The sequence below is a fragment of the Maylandia zebra genome, linkage group LG19 (assembly GCF_041146795.1).
Source record: "Maylandia zebra isolate NMK-2024a linkage group LG19, Mzebra_GT3a, whole genome shotgun sequence".
Lineage (NCBI taxonomy): Eukaryota > Metazoa > Chordata > Actinopteri > Cichliformes > Cichlidae > Maylandia > Maylandia zebra.
Window position 1 is genome coordinate 12312568 of NC_135185.1, and position 26442 is coordinate 12339009.

The 26442-nt window shown below is 42.7% G+C and overlaps 2 protein-coding genes across 2 annotated transcripts; one reads left to right on the top strand and one right to left on the bottom strand.

Moving 5' to 3' along the window:
* Positions 1-67: 67 nt before the first annotated feature.
* On the bottom strand, positions 68-4406 carry rhd (Rh blood group, D antigen). Its single transcript, XM_004566578.5, has 10 exons — positions 4187-4406; positions 3333-3519; positions 3101-3251; positions 2863-3010; positions 2600-2772; positions 1127-1264; positions 911-1038; positions 734-813; positions 576-649; positions 68-439 (listed from the first exon to the last, which is right to left on the bottom strand). Exons 1-10 carry the CDS (start codon positions 4329-4331, stop codon positions 413-415), a joined length of 1251 nt encoding a protein of 416 aa, XP_004566635.1. The 5' UTR covers positions 4332-4406; the 3' UTR covers positions 68-412.
* A 690-nt stretch (positions 4407-5096) lies between these two features.
* On the top strand, positions 5097-24793 carry maco1b (macoilin 1b). Its single transcript, XM_014410612.3, has 11 exons — positions 5097-5409; positions 7555-7696; positions 12878-13004; positions 14298-14421; positions 15269-15447; positions 18630-19173; positions 20113-20271; positions 20807-20989; positions 21085-21205; positions 22624-22798; positions 22886-24793. The coding sequence occupies exons 1-11, from the start codon at positions 5330-5332 to the stop codon at positions 23086-23088; spliced, it is 2037 nt and encodes a 678-aa protein (XP_014266098.2). The 5' UTR covers positions 5097-5329; the 3' UTR covers positions 23089-24793.
* Positions 24794-26442: the final 1649 nt, after the last annotated feature.

Consider the following 26442-nt stretch of genomic DNA (forward strand, 5'->3'; position numbering starts at 1 on the left):
TCATTGAATGTAACCATGGGGGGTTGTTTGTAATTTTCCAGGAATAACACTATATCAGCTCTGAAAGTTTGCAGCAATCCAGATTTATTGTTGAGTTTCAGTTAGCCACAGTGCTGACCTCTGGCAGACAGAGGTTTCACATCTGTAGGGTGTCCTCTCAGTGCTGCGACTTTGTATTTGAATGCAACATCTGTCCATTCAGCTTGTGTAACACCCAGAGCATCAGGGCAGTGTTTCACAGCCATGGCAGCAATAAAAACATACTGAGCAGTAAATCAGTCTGACACTCCTCACTCCCGATTTTTATCCTCCTTTTTTTTTTTCCTCCCTCACACAAAAAAATATATCCCACTACATTATTTTATAAAAGTCAGGAGAGAGTGTGAAATTATATACAGGGGTCTTCGTCTTCTTATTTGCGCACAGCCAGATGAGAAAACTGCAAAAACATGAAAACATTTTGTCTGTTTAAGGTTTTGTGAAGGTTTTAAAGTTCAGCATGGTGGAAAATATGTCAGAAATATCTTCAGACTTTAATTATTGAAAGGGAAGCATTAAAGAAGATGACTGCATACCTCCCAGAAGGCTTGATCATCAAAGCAATTCTTGTACTGGGGTGGTCTCCAAAACTTCAACCTGATAAGGAGCCCTTCAAACAAGGAGATGAAACTTATAAAGAAGACGGCGCACTGACTGTACCTGCTGCTGGAATAGAGGTTAAGGCATACTGTACCTGTAAGGATTCCCAGCGTCACACTCAGAGCGATGGTGATGAGGAGACTACAGATGTGAAATACAGCAAACCGGATCGCTCTGTCAGAAGAAGAAGGAAAGAAAAACAAATAATTAAGCAGGGTATTCCTTCTTTTACGTGTTGCAGTCCAACATCACGGGACCGTTTCATTCTTACACTGTGTGATCATCTGAGTCTTTGATCTGCAGGACAAGATGCGCTATCCATCCCAGTAGACCAGGAAGTGCATGACTGCTTAAGATAGCGCATGTGTCATGGCACTGAAATGCCAGCAGCATGTGGATCTGTGAAATAAGTTAACAGCTGAGTTTTATCATACAGACTGTGCAAGCTTGAGGCAAATGTCCACGTCTAGGAGGGGGTGAGGAAAACCTTAAGATACTGGAATCCAATGGATGATATTATGGCAGCAGCAAAGCCGATTATCATGGCTTCCCAAGGATGACGAACTGCTGACATGGAGACGCCGACAGCGACGCCACCAGCGAGGATGCAGGACTGCAGGTGGATCTGAAAGAAAATCAGACTTTTAGGTGCTTCACATGGTGACGAAGCTGAGCTTGCACTGCAAATTTTAATAAACACCAAAATGTGTTTAAATTAACCCCAATTTTTTAATAAGTCCACCAAAAGTTTGTGAATAACATAAACTTCATTTTTGTCATATATTAGGTTTCTGTGTTAACGCAGCCAGAACATCAAAAACCACTTATGGCTTTAAAGCGTATTTAGGTGCTGATAATTGCAGTCCTCATTTTTAAAATAAAATACTGACAAAAATAATGTTCTACATCAGTCACTTTATTAGGTATGCCTGTTCATCTGCTCAGTAATGCAAATATATAATCAGCTAATCACATGGCAGTAGTTTAGTGCATTCAAACATGCAGGCATGGTCAAAAAGAAAGGGGATTCCCACTGGCTGAAAATGCTTTGAAAGGCAGTACAGTAACTCAAATATCACTCGTTACAACACAGGTGTGCACAAGAGCGTCTCTGAATGCATAACACGTGGAACCTTGAAGCAGATGGTTTTACCAGCAGCAGAAGATCACACCAGGTGCCAGGAGACTGAGACTACAGTCCACACAAGCTGTTCAGAGTGTAACGGTGTCACACTCTGAGCCCCTCAGTGCCAACTAAGAATCATTTAAATGCCACAGCCTGCCTGAGTGTTGTTGCTGACCATGTCCATCCCTTTATGATCACAACTTGCACATCTAAAACTGGTTTCTTGAGCATGGCGATGAGTTCACTGAACTCAAATGGTCTCCAAAAAATATCTCTGAAGAATGTTTCCTGCACCTTGATGAATCTGTGCCACAAAGAATTAAGACAGCTTATAAAGGAAAATGTGGTCCAACCTGACACTAGCAAGGTGTATCTAATAAAGTGGCAGATGAGGGCATTTTCCCATTAAAATATTAATAAAAGCCCTTCCTGTGGGGATGGTTTAAATGGGAAGAAAAGCAGTGTTTTCAGCTGTTCAGAGAGAGTAGAAATGAAAAAAGCTAAAATGAAAGCAGATAAACTGATAGATCTTGACTTTAATGTTGCTTTAAGCCAGCAGCTGCTACCATATGTCTCTCTTTCTAACAGAGATGCCTGCAGGTAGCAGGGGTTAGTCTAAAGAGCAGCACAGCATTTGGTCCACTGCATTTATTTTAGCTTTAGTTTTAAAGCTAAATGAGCAAAAACAGTTAGCTGTACTCAAACTGACTTTTTGTGGGCCAGTAAAAGTCTGTCTACTGGCACAGAGGGGAAGTTTTATGCTGGACACCTTATGTTGACATTGCACATAAAGTCTCATAATAATGTGCAAACATATCAAGTGTCAGGTCATACCAGGTGTAGTTTTCCCTTGGGGTTGGAGAGCACAGACATCGCAGCTGCTGTCACAGCACTAACGGCCAGGGCCAGGTAGGTGCTGCACACGGCTTCCAGCTTCCTCCCAGGAGTCCGATCATCCACGAGGACAGAGTTAAAACTGGGCCAAAACATCCAGAGGACAACAGTCCCTGGAGAGGAGAGACAGATTCAGCTGTACACAGATTCACTAGAGTGGAAATTAGCCAAATGATGCAGCAGATATCTGGGAAAGCTGTTACCTAACATGGAAAACAATCCCATCTTTGTGTCAAATTTCTCCTTTTCAAATCGCTGCTCTGAGCCTTTACGGTAAAGTGTCCCTGTCAGCATGAGTCCAAACAAGGACCCAAAGATGTGAAGCATCATGATGCTGATCAGAGGACGGGTCTAGAAGGACCAGAAAAACATTAGCAGCGGCATATCGATGTGAATACACTTTATCTAAAGATATGATATGAGGGTGAAACGTGGGCTTACGTTCAGGAGAAACTGCAGAAGCCATTTGTTTAGGATGAACCCTGACACCTCGAGCAGTCCAATAAGGATGAGGTGGACTGGGTTGGTCTTCCCCAGCACAGCTCCAATTGAAATGAGGGCTGAGGCAGTGCACATCTCAGCAACTATCAAGCTACAGCAAACAAGTTCCAGTTAAATTGATTTATATAAGCTCCTTTAGAGGAAATTATCTGCACCAACCGTCTCCTCCCACCTTTTCAGATCTATCCTGAGCCTTCCCCTGTAGTACAAGGACTCCACACCGTTCAGTATGAGGGCCCACTGGGTGGCCATGGCAGCCACAAGGAGGTTGAACCCGGAGCCACTGAAACCATGGCGCACTAGAAAAGTGCCCAAAAAGCCAAAGCCTAGAATCACTATCACATTCACATCCTGGAACTCTGAAAAAGAAGAAGAGAAGGCACAAAAATAAACAGTTACAGCTGAATTTTAGCTGAGGACACAACACATTTACTCACGGGCTTATCAATGACCAACAAACAGCAGCTCCTCCCCACACTCTTGGACTGAAGTGTGTTTATTTCGCACACTAAAGCATGCACATGAAGTTAGTTTAACCCTTGTGTGGTGTTCGTATTTTTGTTACTCAGCCAGTGTTCATGGGTCTGGTGGACCCGCTAGAGTTTTGGCTTTCCAAATTAACACTATCAAACAATTTTATGTTAAATTACTCAACAGATGTTTACTTCATCCCAATTACAAGACATATGAACAGCAAACATGGTTAATTTTTTCCCTTTACCTTTGTTACATCACATTTATGAATTAATGTGCTTCTCGTTTTTCTTTTATATAAAATGTTATAAATAAATCAGTTATAATCAAGTGGAGTGAGTGGAAAGACACAACACATTTACACGTGAAAAAATAATTAATTGTTTAATTTTTCTTTTGAAAAAAACTGAACACGGGTCTCACAGACCCGAACACCATACAAGGGTTAAAAGATAGTTGCTTCATGAATTAGCTAATCAAAGTAAACACGAACATCTTTAACCTCATCTGACCTCAACACCCCCCTTCCAAGCTCACAAAAATAAAACTCACCTGGGTAACGTTTGCTGAAGTCATCAGCGTTTCCATTTCTTTCGATTTCAGTGTAAAAAGCAAATATGATGATAAACCCAGTCTGCAGGAAAAGCAGCAAGGGTGCCAGACGAGAGCGCAGGCTTGGTGCGTACTGAGGAGGCATTGAAGATGTTTGTTGCACAACTTCTCTTCACACTGATGCTCAGACAAACGGGCGCAACCCCACAGCACGCAGCTTCTCCTCTTTATCAGCTGCTGCGCATGAAAGCGTCTTGGCAAGACAGCGTGAGCTGTACTAATAGATTTGAATCAAATTAAAAAAATTCTAACTGTTTGTGGGGATAAGTGAAATATTTGGGGTATTTGAGGGAATATTTTGAAACATAAGGAAGTGAGCATGATGAAGCTTTATTATATCCCTATAGATAATAATAATTTTAAAAGGCACAAATAATTCACTTTTTAAGCAGAGACAACTGCGGCCCTCATTTTTTGCCGCACACGCATGCACACTATTTCAACCTGGTAACAAAGCATAAATGGCATTCATCTCCTTGGGGCAAGTCAGTCAGCGAAACACACACAAAGGCCGTGATATAAATACCCCGCCGCCCCCCATGTCGGACTGGATGTTTTTGTATCAAGCACAAAGGGAATTTTGTCCCGAATACAGCATATTTGAGTCCTCATAATAAACCAAAGGCAGAAACATATAAGGGAAATACCCGCCCCCGCTGTCAGTTAATTGGCCGATCGGGGATGCCCAATTTGTTCACAACAATCTGATTGGTTGAACGCCAAGACGCTCCACAAACGGTGATGAGCGCTCAGTGAGCAGCCACTGAGGGCAGTGATTGGCTCTTCTGTGTGTCTGTCAAAAAAGGAGTCCTTGACGGAAACGGTGATTGGTCGCACCGGCCGTCTGACAGCCACACTAGGTAAAACACAACGCGCTCTGGGCTTATTGAGCCTGCGCTAACAGAAAAGAGGAGGTTCCCCGAATAGTCATTTATTTATTTCTTTGTTTCAAGTGGGGGAAAAAAATAATAACAACAGCGATATATATCACAAGCACCTTTATTTATTATCTCTGTCCGCACACGCAAGAAAACTGGATAAGATTACGGCGGGTACTCGAAGGCCAAAGCCAAGTGGAGGAGGATGAAGCGGCGCAATGCGGACTGCAGCAAACTCCGACGGCCGTTAAAACGGAACCGAATCACCGAGGGGATATACGGCAGGTAACTTACACGGAGCCTGCTCAACGAAGGGAAATGAATGGGTTGTTTGCGTTAATACGCCTCCCTAACCTCACAGCTGCTGCCACTTCTTGACAGCCTGTTAACCTAGCCAGGCAGCTAGCTCTAGTATGTTTTCGTTATATGCTACACTAGCATGTAAGCTAACTATAGCGCTAGGCCCCAAAACAGCCTGTTTTGAGCTTTGACTCCGGCTCCATAGCACAGTTACTAATTGAATTACACTGCAGCTGACTTTTTCATGATAACTAAAGAATCCCGGGTGTTAACTGTGCGCCAGAGTCAGCTGTCACTGGCTGAAGGTGCCAAAGTTAGCTGCTTCGCTGTTAGCAGGTCCACCAGCTTATTATTGCCAACATCATCACATGAGCCTCAACGACAGTGGTGTAACATTAACCACAAACGTGTCGATAAGGCTGCTGTCACTCGCTTTTAACAGCTCTCAGTGGCTTGGCTGTGCTTCCAGTCTCCAGCTGTGTGTGGCTTCATACATATTAACGTTAAAGGCCATTTAGTTTACACACGTGGCATGAGGACCTGGAAATGTGGGGCAATGTTTGAATTATTGAACAGGTGCCTCCCCCCGACATCAGAGCACCCCCAGTGGGCCACTTTCTGGGTCTCTAGCAAATGCAGGATAAAAGCAGCAAGAGGTTAGAGCAGTGTTTATATCCCTGCTGCAGTGTGGCACCGATGTCATATCCAAATCTTCAGCTCCAGGTACACATCTTACTTCATTCTCCTACAGTCTTTGTCAGCAGAGAAATCGTCTTCCAACTTCTTGTGCCCAAGGCAAAACAAAAGTCTTGAGCCACTCCTCATGTTTTTTTTGCGTCCAAGGAGCCAGATGTACTTGTAATAGTTCTCCAGGCTTTCTGAAGTTAGTTTAAAAACATTTTGCACTTTGGCTATATTTTTTTGTTTTTTTCCCCCACGTTTTCAGTCCAGTCCTTCTACTTGACCATGTTCAGAGGAATGCCTTCCAATCTTGACCTATGAATCCTTCAAGAAAAAAATAGTTACCTAACTGAACCAGTGTTGTGTCTACAGACAACTGGCAAAAAGAAAAATTAAATTGTAAAGAAGCATGAGATGCAGACCAGATGCAGTCCCGAGAGCTGCATCTGGTCCTTCAGTTGATCGTTTAATGTTGGCTGAAGCCTCGTCAGAAATGCTGTCAGTGGAAGGGTGGCTGCCAAGAAGCCGTTCTTAAGGAAGAAAAATGGGGCAAAAAGGCTGAGATATGCCAAATTACACTAGAACTGTACTTAAGATCAGTGGCAACAGCTTCATTTCTCAGGATGACAGTTATCCCTGACAGACTGCCCATCCAGTAAAAGTGTACCAGGGCAGTCATGGATTGGCTTCGCCAGAACCTGGACCTCCACATGATTGAAGCATGGTGGGATTGTCTTATGAGAGACAACAGAACACAAGGGAGCCAACATCCAGAGAAGAGCTTTGATTTTCCTCCAGGAAGCCTGGAAAACTATTTCTGAGGGCTGCTTTAAGAAATTGCAGGGATTTCTTGAAGAGCGTCCAGGCTGTGTTGAAGAATAAATTGCTACACTTCTTTCCCATTTTCCTAGCAAAATATAAATCCGGAAGGGATGGCTCTAGACTTTTGCTCAGTACTATATTTTCACATGTAGGCACTATCAAGGTTTTTTTTTTTTTTTGGCTATATTTTCCCACAATCAAACACATGTTCTTGCTGCCTGGGGTTCAGGTTCTTTGCTCTGTCACAGCAGGCAGAAGAGAGATTTGGTTTCCAAGTGCCTCTTTTAAATTGCTTGGCACTGTTGTCCAGCTGAAGCCATGAGATAGGAAGCTTTAGTCAGGCTTTTTTTTTGTGCTTCTGGTGGTTTTTGTTCAAACAAGAAAGTGAGCAGTTGTACCTCCTCACAGTTTTTATTCTCACTATTATTGAGTGCATCTGATGTGAACTAATAACTATAAACTCATAATTGCTTTTTGTGCATTTATGGAAATACTTGCTTGAGAAAATCTACGCTGCAACAAATGTCATTACCAGTCTAGACTCTTAAATTTTCTTGTGTGTTTGTGTTGGAAAACAGTTTTCTGTCATTCAGGGTTTTTTGTTTTTGTTTGTAAATGTATTTCTAGTACCTTCCTGTACCTGAAGTTCCTGGTGGTCTGGGCACTGGTGCTACTGGCAGATTTTGTACTTGAGTTCAGGTTTGAGTACCTCTGGCCATTCTGGCTCTTCATCCGGAGCGTGTACGACTCCTTTAGATACCAGGGGCTGGTGAGTAGATGACTTAAAGTATGGACTACACACTGAACAACTGAAAAGATGCACAGAATTTACATAGTCTGATTTGCAGCCAAAAGAATAAAACAGTACCACACATTAAAAAAAAAAGTAACATAGATAAAAAGTAATCAGAATTTTTCAAAAATGGGTGTTCAGTCAGGTTTTAGTAGGGTCTTATGATGGAGGGGGCCTCATATGTAGGGGCAATTTCCTCTGTAGTTAATGAACAGCTACTGCAAAGGCCTGACTTCGTATATTTTTTAATCCAAACTTCTGGGGAACCAGAATCCTTTGTTCAGTTCACTGATGTGTGCGAATACAGGGCCATACCTATAGATATGATAGAACTGAAGTCATTGGAGTATTTAGCCTGTGTCGCTAACTCGGACCTGCATCACTGTGTAAAGATAGCTCAGTGTAATATTTCATATTTATAAACACAGGTGAGTGCTTCCTGCACATGGTCTCACTGATATAGTCTCAGTCTCTCAGTGAATTGTCTGTTTTTGTTTGTGTATTTTCAACCATCTTAGATGGCATAGTATCGATTCACTAGTTGACAAAACCGACGCTCTTTTTTTGGAAAGCTAGCAGTGGTCGGCAGGGACTCTCACCCTGTGACAGACTCCAACTCCACCGTATTGGACAGTAGTCGTTCATTGTGGGAGGATAAACGAAAACAAGAAACCGCTCATCCAGCTGGACTCAGCAGGAGACTCACTGCTATCCAGTTGGTCATATTGCCCGATTCATTTGGCAGCGCATAGCTATCCAGATCAGAAATGGCTTCACTTTTACTTTTGCATTTCCCCTTGAGACCAGCTCTTAATCACATGATTTATCTGTTAGTGAATTAAATGAGTTTTAATTGTGGAAGAGTGTTTGAATTCATTACAACATAATGGACAGTGTGTAGTAGAGGGATATTAGAAAACATAAGGGCACTCTATTTATTTTTACTGTGTTGTAACACTGACAGTGATGCCAAACATTTTTCTGAGAAACCTGATCAGTGCTTGATGGAGAAGAAGCTTTTCACACTGAAAACATGACTGCCTTTGAACATAGCCACTGGCTGGAGGAAGACTCCTGGTGATGGTGTCTGGGGACCTCTAATGAATGGAGTGAGGGAAAAGTTTCAGCATAAACAAAATAAGTTACCCCTAGTTTTTTTTGCGAATTTAAGAATTTTTGCACACTTCTTATAATGTTGCCTGCCACATGTGAACATTTGAGTCCACTCGCATGCTTCTCTGAAGTTCTGCTGCAACAAACTGCAGTTCAAGGAGGTGGAGTTCGAGTCTGTCACAGGTTTTTGGGATGTGTTTAGTTTTCCTATTTGGATGTTGGTGGTCGGATTGTGATGGTCAGCACGTCATATTTGTCCCATGTGTGAGTTATGGAGGAATATTTATTCATTCTGATCCCCCAAAGAAACTCGTGATAAACTCTGAGAGCTCGTACAGGTTTTAAAGTTCAGCAGACCACAAACTATGACCAGGCTCTATGTTTTGGAGCAAATTAAACCTGGGATGCTAAAACAAAAATCAGAATCACATTCATTTTGATGAGTATTGAGATCACAACTGATCATTCCTTTAGCTTGTTAACCAAAACTTGCTCCTCCGACAATCTTGGTTAAAGCTGACCTGCCAAAATGTTTTTTTAGGAGTGTGTCTGATTGTTAAAGAAAAGTGTTTATATGGATTTATAGCAAAAAAGTGAATGCACAATAATGTTGCGTTGAGAATTCTTGTTATTGAATGTAGATTTTGGTGTGAATTGCACAACCTTAGATTTAAAAAAAAAAAAAAAAAAAAAAAAAAAAATATATATATATATATATATATATATATATATATATATATATATATATATATATATATATATATATATATGTTGCAGAAAGGTGCGACAAATAAGGTGCCTAAGAAATACAGTAAGCTGTCCATACCTGAGGCCTTGGAAACTGCCAAGCAAAGACTCACAGCCTTGGCCAGCCGCTTGAGGAGGTACACCAGAGAGATAGAAGGCAGGAGAATAAACCAGCTGTTCTCCACAGAACCAGCAAAGGTGTACTCTCAGTGGCAAGGGAACAATAAGAGAACAGCACCACCAAGGCTGGAGACGGAGCAATACTGGAAGAGCATATGGGAGAAGGATGCAACCCATAACGGCAATGCTCAGTGGCTAGAGGATCTGAGGGCAGACCACAGCGACCTCCCTGAACAGGGTCCAGTAACCATCACAGTGGCAGATATCCAAGAAAGGGTCTCCAGTATGAAGAGTTGGACAGCACCAGGGCCCGACATGGTTCACGCCTACTGGCTGAAGAAGCTGACTGCACTCCACGAGCGTCTGGCAGCACAAATGAACCAGCTGCTAGTTAACGAAAGACACCCGGAATGGCTAACTGAAGGCCGGACGGTCCTGATCCCCAAGGACCCCAAGAAGGGACCGGTCCCCTCCAACTACCGACCAATAACCTGCCTCAGTACTACATGGAAGCTCCTGTCAGGCATCATATCGGCTAAGATGAACAGGCACATGGGTCAATACATGAGCGGGACACAGAAAGGAATTGGCAAGAATACCAGAGGTGCAAAACACCAGCTACTGGTAGACAGAACAATCAGCCGAGACTGCAAGACCAGACTGACCAACCTGTGCACTGCCTGGATTGATTACAAGAAGGCCTATGACTCAATGCCCCACAGCTGGATACTGGAATGCCTAGAATTGTACAAGATCAATGGGACCCTAAGAGCCTTCATCAGGAACTCAATGGGGATGTGGCGTACAACACTAGAGGCCAACTCCAAGCCCATAGCACAAGTTACCATCAAGTGCGGGATCTACCAAGGAGATGCTCTGTCCCCACTGCTGTTCTGCATAGGCCTGAACCCCCTCAGTGAGATCATTAACAAGACTGGCTACGGATACCGACTACGGAACGGAGCAGTTGTCAGCCACCTCCTGTACATGGATGACATCAAGCTGTATGCCAAGAGTGAACGAGACATCGATTCACTGATCCACACTACCAGGCTATACAGCAATGACATTGGAATGTCGTTCGGACTGGAGAAGTGTAGTCGGATGGTAACAAAGAGAGGGAAGGTAGTCAGAACTGAGGGGATTGAACTACCAGAAGGCAACATTGCAGACATAGAGGACAGTTACAAGTACCTGGGGATCCCGCAGGCAAATGGGAACCATGAAGAGGCCGCTAGAAAGGCTGCAACCACCAAGTACCTGCAGAGGGTCAGGCAAGTCCTGAGGAGTCAGCTGAATGGTAAGAACAAGATCCGGGCCATCAACACATACGCCCTACCCGTGATCAGGTACCCTGCTGGGGTAATAAGCTGGCCAAAGGAGGAGATAGAAGCCACTGACATAAAGACAAGAAAGCTCCTGACCATGCATGGAGGGTTTCACCCCAAGTCCAGCACCCTGAGGCTGTACGCTAAGCGGAAGGAAGGGGGCCGGGGACTGGTGAGTGTCAGCACCACAGTCCAGGATGAGACAAGGAACATCCAAGAATACATTGGGAAGATGGCCCCAACTGACCGAGTGCTCAGTGAATACCTCAGGCAGCAGAAACCCAAGAAAGAGGAGGGAGACGAGGAACCATCATGGAAGGACAGGTCCCTGCACGGTATGTACCACCGGCAGATAGAGGAGGTGGCTGATATCCAGAAATCCTACCAGTGGCTGGACAAAGCTGGACTGAAAGACAGCACAGAGGCACTAATCATGGCAGCACAAGAACAAGCTCTGAGTACAAGATCCATAGAGGCTGGGGTCTATCACACCAGGCAAGACCCCAGGTGCAGGCTGTGTAAAGATGCCCCAGAAACAATCCAGCACATAACAGCAGGGTGCAAGATGCTAGCAGGCAAGGCATACATGGAACGCCATAACCAAGTGGCCGGCATAGTGTACAGGAACATCTGTGCCGAGTATAACCTAGAAGTCCCGAGGTCAAAATGGGAGATGCCCCCAAGGGTGGTGGAGAATGACCGAGCTAAGATCCTGTGGGACTTCCAGATACAGACGGACAAAATGGTGGTGGCTAACCAACCGGACATAGTGGTGGTAGACAAACAGAAGAAGACGGCCGTAGTGATCGATGTAGCGGTTCCGAATGACAGCAATATCAGGAAGAAGGAACACGAGAAGCTGGAGAAATACCAAGGGCTCAGAGAAGAGCTCGAGAGGATGTGGAGGGTGAAGGTAACGGTGGTCCCCGTGGTAATCGGAGCACTAGGTGCGGTGACTCCCAAGCTAGGCGAGTGGCTCCAGCAGATCCCGGGAAAAACATCGGAGATCTCTGTCCAGAAGAGCGCAGTCCTGGGAACAGCTAAGATACTGCGCAGGACCCTCAAGCTCCCAGGCCTCTGGTAGAGGACCCGAGCTTGAAGGATAAACCGCCCGCAGGGGCGTGCTGGGTGTTTTATTTATATATATATATATATATATATATATAAAAGATGGTAAAATGAGCACTGACATAACCACACTCCAGGAGAAGTGTCAGACACTTGATGGGAAAATGTGGTTAGCTGGGTTGATGTACAGGTGAGAGCAGTGAGGAATAAAACAGCCTTTCAGGTTATCAGCATAAAAGTGTCAGTTCCCTGGATGTGAGGCAGTCGAGTCCTGCTACAATCTCAAAGACAACATGTTGTTCTTATCAGTAATCTTGTTTGCTGCCTCTTAGGATCAGAGCGCTCCTCTCACATACAAACAGCAGAGATCTCATCAGGCCTGCGGGCCCTTCTCTGTCCCAAATCTCCTTATTCTAACGTGAAATCATAATTTTAGTTTAGCCTCGGGGCCATTATCAGTGCTGCCGGATAGGAAGTGTTTGCTTCTCACAGAGAAGAAAGAACCAAAAATGTCATTCATTTACCACTGATGACACATTTTTAATTAAGGTAACAGGCTTTACTTATCCAACAAGTTGGGGAATTCCTAATAAATAAGGTGCGAGACAAAAGGGCTCAAAAAGGTAAAAATAAAATTACACAAAAAGAGCAATTAAATGGGAAAAAGTAAAATGAACTATGAAAACTTTGGTAACCAGCCTCTCTAATGAAACATCTGATAATGTACACTTCTTCTTCTGCCTGCGATGTTGGTAATAATCGCCTTTCCTCTGCCCAACAGGCCTTTTCAGTATTCTTTGTGTGTGTGGCGTTTACCTCGGACATCATTTGCCTCCTCTTCATCCCAGTGCAATGGCTGTTCTTTGCTGCCAGTACCTACGTGTGGGTGCAGTATGTTTGGCACACAGGTAAGGCTATGCAGTGTTGACCTTTAGGGATATTTTGTATGTTTAAAAATTAAATGTAATATTTAAAAAATTAAATCCATTTTTAAATAAATGCTGGTTGACCATATTTTTATCACAATCTTTCCTTTTGTTTGGGATTTTTTTTTTTTTTTGTCCTCGGGATGTAAATGTGTGCTGTAAATCATTCACTCATGAACTGCGAAAATAACTCATCCTTTGTAGTCACGCTTATCACCACTTAAAAACAACCGTCCCTTCAGGGGAAAAGCAGGTGTGAAGGCGTTGTGCGACTCTCGGTTACTCTCTGTCGTTGTATTTACAAATAGTTGTTTCTGAGAATTTTGCACGCCATGTGTAAGCAAGCTGGCCTCTGAGGATTAGTTGTCAGTCTGATTTAGCGGGGTCCCCCTGAGCTGACCGAAGGCCGGGTGTCAGATTGAAATGTTAGTGCCAATTTGGGGCGGGGGAACTGAAACTGGCTCCCAGTTGCTTTCTGAGCTCTCCAGCCGTACTCACCAGTGACATTCAGACCGAGAGGACATCACAGGAGTATTAATATCCCCCAGCTCTCCACAGCCTAGTGGGAAATCAGTGTTTAGAGCCCCTGAAACAATGGTTACCGTCTGTATTCTGACCACCCCATGTTGGAAATCTTACTGTACTATACTGTTTTATGTGCAGTTAACAATTCACAAACATGTCCATAAACATATAAACTGTATGCTTGGGGTGGGGGGGTTTAATGGCTGACATCATTTCCATAAAAATGTGATGCTACAAACACATTCCCATCTATTTTCATGCTGATGACATTGATTAGTTGTTGAAATTCCTTCTTCAACAAGCCCGACCAACATGTTATGCATTTTCCGTGTTCACCTCTCTATGAAAAAGTTCGTGCTTTTTGCACTTCTGAAAATGTTTAAAATTGTAAATGAATCCTTAAATTATGATATTGTCTCAGAGTTTGGGTGGAAGAATCTGAGATGTTGGTCGATCCGATACTGATACCTTCAGGTATCCACAGATACAGAGTCCTGTTCTGATATCAGTGTTAAATTAATAAGCTGTGAGGGGAAGACGCTTTAGTGTTCAGCATGGTGTCTTTGGTTGTTGATCTTCTCGTCCAACACTGGTTGTGTTGAACCATGAGCCTCTACTTCAGCATTTCCTAAACCTCCTAAACTCAAATAAATACAAAAAGTTGACGCCTTAGGCACTTTTTTTAAAAAATATTTACTGCTTTGTAAATGAGTCATGCTCTCACATCTTTGTGCTGCTTTGCTTTTTCAGAGAGGGGGGTCTGTCTACCCACCGTGTCTCTATGGATACTCTTTGTGTACATCGAGGCAGCCATCAGATTCAAAGACCTGAAGAACTTCCACGTGGACCTATGTCGCCCTTTTGCTGCACACTGGTGAGCCACTGTTCTGTTACAGCTTAAGTTCACTGTCTTGAACGCAGCTAACAGATATTTTTTTAGGTAAAGATGAAAAAAAATAAGCGTATGAACTATAATGTTCACACTGCTTCATTCAGTACATAAAACCACTAAGATCATGTTTAAAAGTACACAATACATCTAAATGTGCCTTATTGTGTACTTTTAAACATGACACGTGACCAAGTCTACACGTGTAAGCATGATTCATCTGCTTACACTTAAAGAGTCTTTGTATGCAGATGTCTGCACATTTTCCTGGTGTTTCCAGGACTGCACTGATCTTTGACAGCAGGCTCCCTGTGACTCTTATTTTTAATTTGTTCTGTTCAGTCAGAGTTAAGTGAGAAAGTAGAAGGATGACAGTCAGGTTTAACTCTCGGGAAGCTTTTATTCAACTTACGGTCACGTAAGGTGTCTCCGTGTGTGAGTATGTGAGATGAAAAAGGAAAAGAATGCCTGCAAATGACAAAGCCTGACGACTCTAATTTTGATATGAGACTGGTCCAAATAAATTAATCCTGGTCCTGTTTTTATTTATTATTGTCACTGATGAATACCAAATACCTGCATTTGTATTTCTGTGTGAATTTATTTTTGAACTTTTTTCCCCTTTTTATGAAGTTGGCAAAGAGATTTTTGAAGTCACAAAGTGCTTCCCACACATAGATTTTACTTGGAGGTACATTAGTGTCTGCATAAGCATATTTTGACTGTTTTAATTGTTTTCATTAGGAAAAAAAAATTGGAGTAAAAAATTGTAGTAACCCTTCATCTGTGCCCAGTGACCTCATGAATGTGCGTTTTGTGTTCGTCTCCGTAGCATCGGCTACCCCGTGGTCACGTTGGGCTTCGGCTTCAAGAGCTATGTAAGCTATAAAATGCGCCTCCGGAAGCAAAAGGAGGTGCAGAAGGAGAATGAGTTTTACATGCAGCTTCTACAGCAGGCTCTGCCTCCAGAGCAACAGATGCTTCAGAGGCAAGAGCGCGAAGCCGAAGAAGGTAAGATTCAAACCTGCACACATGCAGAAATCTCGTTATGTCCTTGATTATCTTCTCACTCCGTCCATGCTGTGGTTGTTAGCTCGCTGCCCTAAGGCAGTGATTCGATTGTTCATGGCTTAAGTGGTTAGGTCTCCAGGTCTACACAGGACGTGATTCCCTTGTTGTTTATTGTTTGATAGCTGACAGAGGTGACCTTTTCATTGGTAGTTTCTCACCTTGAAATTTGTATTCCCAGGGGTTATTTCACTCACTGTTGTTTGAAGTCCCTTCATGTTGGCTCTTTGGGCTGCTAATCACTTCCCGTGTGGACGCCTTGATTGCGCTTCATTGCGAACACGGGCAGCCGAGTAGTTGTTCCAGTTTTACTTATTTGAATTCTGCCACCTGGAAGATGTATAGTAAGTGCTATAATATTAGTAAAGATGGATGAAAAGGTAAAGTCTTGTCTAGATTTAAACAGTGTGCTTCAGTCATTCAGATAAAAACAACATTTCCATTTTGCAGTGCACTTTCCATTTTATCATTTTAATGGTTCATGTGTTTGGCGCTCTGGTACTATCAGGTAGTTTGAGCAAAGAATGTAATGTCTGTCTGGTGATTTAGCTTGTATGGCTCAATGTGGCTCCACTCTACGACTACAAAGTTCTTTTTTTATTTTTGCTGTGAAACATGGAGGCCGATTTTAGTTTTAGAGGTTTGATCCTCTTCATATAATTTTGAACATCCTTTCTAATCACAGCTTTGGTCAAGCTCTCATTTGTTTCTCATGAATCATTTCAGTCAAATAAATCGTACGTCTTCCCTTTCTATCCAAAGTGTGTGGTCACATGTGCACCTGCCTCACAGTTTAGATAAACACTCCTTCCACTCAGTCACCACATTGGGTGTGATTAGACAGATGTGTGAGGAGCTGGTGTGAAAACGATGTGAGGTCGTAGCCACAGTCACTTTTTTCACAAATAAAACACCTGAGCCTGCTGTCAGTGTTCACAGGTGTAACTGAAAGTCCTGTTTCAGATATAACATATGGAGGCTTGCATATATACTTTATATAATGATGATGTAACAGGTAAAGAGTAAGTGCAGTATGTTCATAGTTAATGCAAATTACAGTACAAACCGTCAAGGCCAGAAGTTCAGTTTCAAACACGCAGGCAGCAAAGAGGCGGTGCCAAGAACGAGGTCGACCACAGCAACACTCGCTTCTGTGATTAAAAATAAAGGCTTTCAATGAAAGCATTGAGAGAGTTTAATGAGCACACATGTTCATCTGCATGCATGCAGGTGAACTGCTGCTATTAACTTTGCCTGAATTTTTGTAGCCGTTGCATGTCACTCAGCTAGAGCTCAGTGAAAATATACGAGGGTCGAGCAAAACCGATCTGTTGGACATAAATGGACTTTTAACCCTCTGGAGTCGACGGATGCGCCGGCGTGTCCAGATCACGTAACAGATTTAAGATTATGTATCAACAAGACCCAGCCTCACTGAGACTCTGTTTAAACACGTGTTGAAAGTGCAGACTTCAAACTATGTACCAGTTTTTACATTTTGTTGATAGGCCAATAAACCAGACTTACGATAAATAATTTAAACTCAGCTTTTTCCTGAAAACTGTCTCATTTGGTGCAGGAAGAAACTGTATAACAGTTTTCTAAGGATAGCCTTTTTACTATTGGTGAAAAATGCATCAACCAATCAGAAAATTACATGCCAACACCACCATGTGGTTGCTGAGGAAGAGGGGAAAATTGTGGGAATGATAGTGGTGAAAGGGAGACGAGTTTTGAGATTTGAGAGTTTAGTGACATTTAATTGTTTGCAGTGTGTAGTCGGTGTGTAATGTGGACTTTTTTTTTTTTTTTTTTAATTTGTTTTGTGTGTCAAAACAATGCGGCTGCTGCTGAATGTCACAGACTCTGGCCAGAAAGCCACTGGAGACAGATTGAAATGTAAACGCTGTCTCCAGGTGGACATCAGGAGTAGATACACCCTGGAGGTGTCAGGCTTGCAATGTCCCCCTCTCTCTTGTCGTGGACAGGAACTATTATTTTGGGAGTAGTGCAAATAATATGTGTGGAATCTTATTGCGACGCCTGATTTTTAGAGCTGTGCGATATGACCAAAATCTCATATCCCGATATAAGACATTTATCGTCCTGACAACGATATATATCACAAACATTTTACTTTATATAAAATATTTTCTGTAAATTCTGTGAATCTCGGGCAAGTCGACTTACGTGAAGTGTTTTCAGCTGGGCGTTGTGTACCTGGAATTGAGTGTTAAATAATTTGAAACTGCCGCAACTTTCTTTGTGAGCATTTTTACACGGCGTGCTGCTGCGGGGAAAAGCCCGCTCTAAGGTTTATTTTCTAGCACCTGACGGCTCTTTTTAGCTTCTCGCCCGTAAATACTCTACATACTATTTCACGTGATTCAGTTTATTTTGAAAAATCTCAACAGAATCTTCAGCTTTATTTTGAAAAATTTATGTGGAAAATAAACAAGCGGATGGCGGAGCCAAGCGATGGTTTTACCGTCGTTGTTGCTAACGACAACGCATAAAAACAGTCGCTTGTCCGTCCGTAGTGTGGTTATTTTAAATATAAGACAAAGATAGAAGTTTAAGAAATTCTACAGTGACCATCAAAACGATGCTGTAAACAGTTTATTTTGCTACACCACGAGGCAAACTAGGAAATGACAGACGTTTTCATATCGTCATCCGATATATATCGTTATGTCAAACAGCCTTACCTGATTGTTTTGTAAGTAGTTGAAAGAACTGACTGAATTTGAATGTAAATTGTTGTAGTTAACTTTAGCTAACCGTTAGCCAGGTTTGTACATATATTTGAAGTTTACATTGTATATTTGCATTTAAAGTCAGGTTTAGTTCACTAAACATGTTTGTGGTTTTCACAGTAAAAAAAAATAAATATATTTCGTTTTTTGTGCCATTTTCGGTCCATTGTGTTAATACAGTCTGTCGAAATAGTCCAAAGTCTCTCACACAGCAAGGTAAATGGGTTTATAGGTTAAATATGAAGATAAAATCAAAAGTATTTCTACCCTTGACCCCTGAGGGTTAACGTGTTGTGATTTACGTACCATCACACCTCTAATACACATGAATATTCACATAAACATTGCTGTGTTTCTGTGCTCCCACAGCGGCGACGGCAGCTAAAGGTATATCTGAAGTGGACACACCTCCAGTGTCACAGAATGGCGCCCCAGTCAATAAAAAGACATTGGCACAACTGCCGGAGCTAGAATATAGAGAAAAAGGGAAAGAGGGACGAGGGGAAGCTAAAAAACAGCATAACAGCATCCTGCCATCATCAGTGGACTCTAAACTCCAGGAGATGGAGTATATGGAGAACCATATGAATAACAAGAGACTGAACACAGAGCTGGGCAGTACAGAGAACCTGCTCCTTAAAGAGGACAACAATTCCTCCTCCTCTTCTTCTTCCTCATCGTCGTCCTCCAAAAATTGCAAAAATGCCAGCAGCAACACTGCGGCGCTTAACTCCTCGCCCCGCGGCCACAGCACCACCAACGGCAGCGTCCCCACGCCCACGTCGTTGTTTGCGGGGAAGAACGAGAAGAAGCACAAGCTACTGATGAAAGGAACGTCGGGCGGCTCCCACAGGGACCCCACCGACAACTGCATCCCCAACAACCAGCTCAGCAAGCCGGAAGCACTGGTTCGGTAAGAAGACACAGACATGGTTTATATTCATAAATGCACCGTTCTGACCTCATCAGTGATATCAGGAGTGAAGCTTCTTTTAAGGATTTCGCCCGACACTGAGGGAAAGCGGCTTATGAGGTTTATTTCAGCCGAGTTCAGTTTTAGCCTCCAGAACATTAATCAGGGAAGGTTGTCTCGTAAAAAGTTTAGCAACTAACTGATTTTTATCTCCAGAGGCAGAACTGGGATCGAAGTGCCGAGCTCGAACTTTAATTTAAGGGATTTAACAAAAGCATCAAATTAACTGTTTACAGATTATTAACATTTGTGTACATATGCAGTAACTTCCTGCTTTTTTCATTTAGCATTCACTGAGATGGTGTACAGAAGAAAACTTTATTTTACCAGTTATTCACGGACCTGACTATATTTTATTTATTTATTTATTTTTTGCTTGTTTTGTATAATTTTTAAAATGATTTTTTACTGGTTTGCTGATATTAACACATCTCCCTGTGATCCATGGTTTCATGTAAAATAGTTTGAAAATGGCAAAAATTTTATTCACGATGATTACGAGTTAAGGCCACTTTTCAAAACGTTGCACGTTTGTTGAACTGTCCTGTTCTTTTCTCCTCATCAGACATCTGACCCTCGTTTTATTCTTCCCACTGACTAAAAGAAACCCGCCTTCTTCATTCACTTAGGAGGAGAGTCAGAGGTTTTAGAGAGAAGTTCCCTTGTGTAAAGGAATGAGAAAAATAAAAGCCACAGATAGAGGGCAGGGTTTCTCAAATGTTTTTTTTTCCTCAATCATCTTGATTTTATTATTGCTGTGGCTTTAACTGCACCTGAATTTAAATGTTGCTGTGCTTCTCAAACTTTGATTTTTGTTGTGTTTCCTTCTCGTGACCTCTGTGTGTTTCTCACCTCTTGTCATGCTCCTGCCCGGGACAGACTGGAGCAGGATGTCAAGAAGCTGAAGGCGGACCTACAGGCCAGCCGGCAGGTGGAGCAGGACCTGCGCAGCCAGATCGGCTCACTGGGCAGCGCCGAGCGCTCGATACGCACCGAGCTGGGCCAACTGCGGCAGGAGAACGAACTGCTGCAGAACAAGTGAGTGGTGCTGCTGCCATCGTGGAGGAGAGTTAAAAACAAACAAACATAAAGAAAACAACTGGGTGAAGGAGCGCGGTGGGGGTTTGCATCGAGAACTTTAGGTTTTGTCTAATAAAATAATAATAAAAATAAAAGTCCCCTAAAAATCTACAGTAAATGTTTGGTAGGGTTGCCTCTGAGGTTTGCCTTCCAGACGTCCTGGGTGGCTGTAGCTCAGGCAGTAGAGCAGCTCATCTACTGATCGGAAGGCTGGTGGTTCCTGGCTTCCCCCAGTCTGCATGCCAAATATCTTTGGGCAAGATACGAACCCCAAATTGCTCTCCGATGCATCCATCGGAGTATGAATGTGTGTGTGAAAGCACTAAGAAAATGCGCTTTTATTAATGGGTGAATGCACAAGTTGTGTAAAGCGCTTTGAGTGCTCAGAAGTGTAGAAAAGCACTATATAAGAACCAGTCCATTTACCATTTACCTTAGGGTCTCACTTCCTGTTGTGCTAACAAGCTGCTCTGTGGCTTTTGTGCTCCTGTAGGCTCCATAATGCTGTGCAGGCAAAGCAGAAGGACAAACAGACAGTGGGCCAACTGGAGAAGAGGCTCAAAGTGGAGCAGGAGGCCCGAGCTGCCGCCGAGAAGCAGCTCTCAGAGGAGAAGAAGAGAAAGAAGTTAGAGGAGGCCACAGCAGCCAGAGCAGTAGCACTAGCAGCAGCATCCAGGTGTGTACACATCTGGCTCACCAGCTCTGTTACTTGTGGTTTGCTGTGGGCCTCGAGGGTCATTCACCATTCTTTGTGTTTCCCATTGCTCTCAGAGGGGAGTGCACAGACACGCTACGGCGGCGGATCACCGAATTAGAAACGGAGTGCAAGAAATTAACAATGGACATCAAGCTAAAGGAGGACCAGATCCGAGAGCTTGAGTTAAAAGTGCAGGTACAGGTTTGAGAAATTCACTGTTTGGTTTGACGTATGAGTCCATCAGAGGCTTGGGTCTTTTCACTTGCTTCTTTTTACAGTCTTGTGTGCACGGCCACTTCTGCTTTGGGTCTGGTAGCAGCCATCATTGAAAAGTGCGACAGGAAAGTGGAAGTGAGGAAGCAAAATGTAACGTCTGTCATGATGAAGCACTTTGTGCAGAATCTCCAAAAGTTGATTCTGTTCATCTGGACGTAGCGTTTTGTGGGAGAAACGTTTCGTCACTCATCTCATTGTTCCTTCAGTGGGCTGGTTTCAGTCATTATGCAAATGTACTGTTTATAAGGTTGGGGAAAACTGCAGTCAGCCTAGACTGAAGACGTCACTTAGATGAGTGACTAAACGTTTCTCCCACAAAACGCTACGTCCAGATGAACAGAATCAACTTTTGGAGATTTACTTTACTGGATGATTGAGAATGCATCAAGACATTTTGTGCAGGATGAAATTATAAAGTTTTAGATGTTTCTGAGTGTCAGGGTGATAAAAGACTGCAGCAGAAATACTAGCCTGGTCTGTTAAATCTATAATAAAGTTATAATAAAGTCCACATATATGCGTTATCGTTTTGGCCTCCCATCCACACTGAGACTGTGTTTTCGCTGATGGAAAACGCAGCGTTTTCAAAGCGCTCCTGAAAACGCATGCATTTGAAAACGGTGCTTTCACATTGCAGTGTGGACAGTGAAAACGCAGACTTTCTAAAACGATGACGCATGTTAGTCATATGATGCAGCCATGTGACCAATGAAACTAAGATAGCGGAGGGCATTATACAGCAGTTGTTTTGTTTGCTCTCAATTTTGACAGCCCTATTAAAGACTAATATCAGTCTGTACATGCTTCAGATAGCTTTTCTTCAAATTCTTCAACTCTGTCTCGCTTTTGCAACTTTGTACTTTTGTGTTACTCGCAGCAACAACTCGACCTCATTATTAGTCCATTTAAAAAAACTCGGTGCTTTTCCTCAACATTTTGCCACGACGTTTCAAAGAGCCGGAAAGTAAATAAACGGCAGACAGAAATGAGGCAGGTCGAATCTTCTTGTGTTTCACGCATGTGCAGTACTGGAACGTAAGCATTTTCACCCGTTTCAATGTGGACGCGCAACTGTGTGAAAACGTGGAGCATTTTCAGATGAAAACACAGTTTTCAAATCTACCCGGGCTAGTGTGGACGTAGCCTAAGTGTGCCTCCTCGCAAACATCCATTGAGCTGTGTTGGAATTAACATAACAAAGTGACTTGTTGGATCTTTTCAGTTGTCCCACAAAAAAAGCTGCTGGAATATCAGGTGTGAAAAACCTCCAAACTGCTGACCCTTTCTGCAAACACACTCCCCTCCTGACCCCCACTGTTTCCCTGTCCATCTTTTAGGAGCTTCATAAATATAAAGAAAACGAAAAAGACACAGAGGTGCTGATGTCAGCGCTGTCAGCCATGCAGGACAAGACCCAGCACCTGGAGAACAGCCTGAGTGCAGAGACCAGGATCAAACTGGACCTCTTCTCTGCACTCGGGGACGCCAAGAGGCAGCTGGAGATCGCACAAGGTTCACAAAAGTTCACAGTCCTCAGAGTTGTTCTTTTTTGTTTTTGTTTTAAATGTCTCAGGCTGACTTGTTAAAATCTGTTTTCAGGTCAGATCCTGCAGAAGGACCAGGAGATCAAAGACCTGAAGCAGAAGATAGCAGAAGTGATGGCCGTCATGCCCAGCATCTCCTACACAGCCGACACCAGCAGCATGACCCCCGTGGCCCCCCACTACTCCTCAAAGTTTATGGACACCAATCCCTCCAGCCTGGACCCCAACGCCTCCGTTTACCAGCCTCTCAAAAAGTGAACCCCCCCCCCCCCCCCCCCCCCCCCCCCCTCTCCACCTCGCCATCCATCTTCCTGTCCTTTTTACTGCTCCTGCAGGCCCGCAACCTCGTGGCTGAGAACCTGAGGGTTTTTTTGTTTGTTTTTGTTTGGGGGTTTTTTGGTTTGGTTCTCTCCTTGCCAGGTCAGAAGGATGTTGTATTGTGTGACTGTATTTGTTGTAGTTAAAACAAAAGAAAACTTAAAAAACAAACAAACTTGAAAATCCCACATCAGCTAGGAAGCCCCAGTTTTTCTTTTAAGTGTCTAGTGAAACCTCACAGAATCGAGGATCGCTCTCACTCCTCACCTCCGGGGAGCAGTTGCTGTATTTTTCTTTTCTTTTTGGGTTTATCATTCCCTCCACAAACTGGAAAACGGAGCCCTCCTTGATTCTACAGCCTGACTTGTAATCCAAATTAATTTTAACAGCTGTTCTCCCGAGATAGCATCAGAGGAATGTAATGCACTCATGACACCAACTCGACCTCTTTTATTTAAAAAGAAAAAACAATTTGGACACCAAATTGACCCTGCTCTAAGCTGCGTTGGGGATGTGCTGGCGGTAAACAGTTTTTAAGCTGTCTAAACTGGATTTGTTCTTTGTTTTTTGTTTGAAAGGGGGTAAAAAGTGACAGCAGTTTGGTTTTCCCTCTTCATTCCCACACCCAGTTGCAGAAACAAGTCTGCTTTCCACTGCTCTGCATAATCCTGCATCACGATTCATGATCACAGTGCCTTGAGGACATGAGTTTAATGAGATGCTGCCCGAACCTTCCGAATGCGTTGAAGCATCTGGCTAAGCTGGAAGAGATCAGTTTAGTGGGACTAAAAACACAGATTTGTTGATCGTTGTGCTCTCTGGACGGCAGCCTTGTAATAAAATCAATCAGATATGTTTGACAGCAACATATTCGAGTCACTCTGACAGACGAACCCCCAAATGCTTTGGTTTAGCTGCTGCCCCCCTCTTTTCTTTTCTCACTGTGGAAAGCACACGTTGCTGTTTGAAAGGGAAAACTGTAAAGATGGACTGTGCAATGTAAAAAAAAAAAAAAAAATGTAAAAAAAGGAGTTGAGTTAATTTAATTAACTTCCACTTTGGTTTGTGTGCCAAGACTGGAATTCCTGTGTTGAAGAATGTACTGTGAATGCATTGGCTAACACTTTAACAGCGGTTTCTGTTAAGGAGTCTATGGGCAGTGGTGACCTGTGGTGTAGTAGAGGAAGGTGTATAGTTGACAGTAAGGGACTAGAAGTTCGTGAATGTCACCGTATTTGCAGCATCTGGCGAGTGGCTGCTTTTTCTTTTCCTCCTGTTTCTACTCTTCTCGCAGTTTTCCCGCAGGGAGAGAAGGAAGTTCTCGAGTCTGATGTGGTTTCACCGTCATTGTTGTGCGTGTGGTTTTCACCTTACTGTGTATGGAGACGCTTGTTTTTTCTTTCTTTTCTCACTCGCTCAGATTGCTGTCATTGGCTTCTTGGAAAATGTTGTGACAAATTTACATTTTAGTTGGTTGTTTGTTCAGCTGAATGTGGAAAGAATAGATTTTGTTTTTGTTTTCTTTGCCCAAAGTCACAGTTCGGTTGCCCCCCACCCTCCCTCTCTACCCCTCCTCCAGGTCTGACCTTGGCTGCGCTCTCGCTCTGTGAGGTTTACAAGAAATAAACTTTTTTTTTCTTGCAAACTGACTTCTCTCTTCTTGGTGTTGTTAATTTAACGTGTTTGCAGAGGTAAAACCAACCTGACAGCTTTGATGTCAGTTTCCCTCGGCTCGATCTCTCGATGTTTAAAATATTAAACCTCGAAGCTGCTGTGTGCTCTTCAGGCGCACTTTGCCTCAGTTTCATCAGTTTGCGTATTTGTTTAAAAAAAAAAAAAAAAAAAAATCTCTCTGAGGGTCCATGCAGCTTTTTAAAGGTGTACACTTTCACCCTCTTAGTCGAACTCACAGCAATCTGCACAAAAAATATTTGGAGCTTTTTTTTTTTTTTTTTTTTTTGTAGTTTTGCCTCTGTTACATCACCACAGTGGATTTTAAACCAAACAATCAAGATGTGATTTAAGTGCAAACTTCAGCTTTAAGGGGTTTAATTAAAGTTTTGCATAAACTGTTCAGGAATCACAGACATTATATACAGTCCCCCATTTTTCAGAGGATCAGGCATTAGACTGACGGGGGTCTGACAGAGAGGTGAGTTCAGTTTTGTCATTTCATGACAAATTAAGCAGATAAAATGATCGGGAGTCGATTCCAGGTCACTTGAATTCTCACTATGACATCCAAAGAGATCAGCGCAAGTGAGAGAGGCCAACATGAGAGGAAGAACTACAGAAAGGACCAATTTAAGAGTCTGAATGCACTGACCAACTCAGATAACCCATATGGAAAAGATATATATATAAATCTTATAAAGTTTGTATCTGTCTTGTGCGAAACTTGTATGAAAAGCATACAAGAATGAAAACAGATATAAGATACCTTGAAAAATTATATAATGAAACTTGTATGTTTTGGATACTTACTAAAAGAATATATGAAAGTAATGAGAAAGTGGCCACTTTCATGAGTAAATCATGTAAGTTTTTACTTTTTCTTTTCCATATGGGAAGACGAAAGAAAGAAGAAGAAAACTAAAGTGCGTGATCACAGAATTATTTCCTTGGTAAAGACAAACATGTTGTAGTTGCATCATTGTCAAAGTGGACAGTCAAAAGATACCTTCATGAATGGGGGAAAAAACAAAAGTGCAAACCACTGGTTACACTGACAAACACGAAGAACAGATTAAACTTTGCCAGGAAAAGAAAATCCTAAACAGTTCAGAACAAGAACATTTGGAGGGATGAAACAAAGATGAACTTGTACCAGAGTTATATGAAAAAGGAGAAAAGCTGCTCATGCACATGTATGTCTGCCAGTGTGAACGGGTGATGAGCCAAAGCAACCCGAGTTTCTCAAAGGAAAGGAACGGCAAATTCTTCAGTTACATGATCTCAAACCAACACGGCAGCGTTTGATTTAATAAACAGAAAACTGAAGGCTGAGAGATCAGAAACAGTGTAAAAACTTGCTGTGGCCCCTTTGTTATTTTGGAGTTTGCCCAAATGCACCATCTCCCTTTTACCACTAGAAGGCAGTGTCAGTCTGATCAGTGATCACTTCTCTCCACACGAGTTCTGCTCATTCACTCTGCAAATAATCATTATATTCCCCTCTTTTTAAGACCATAAATCACATTTTATTCTGATAAAAGAGTTGGTTATTATTATTTATGCTTATTTATGGTAATAATTTGAGATGGACATTCTTTGGCCACAAAAAGAGGGAAAAGC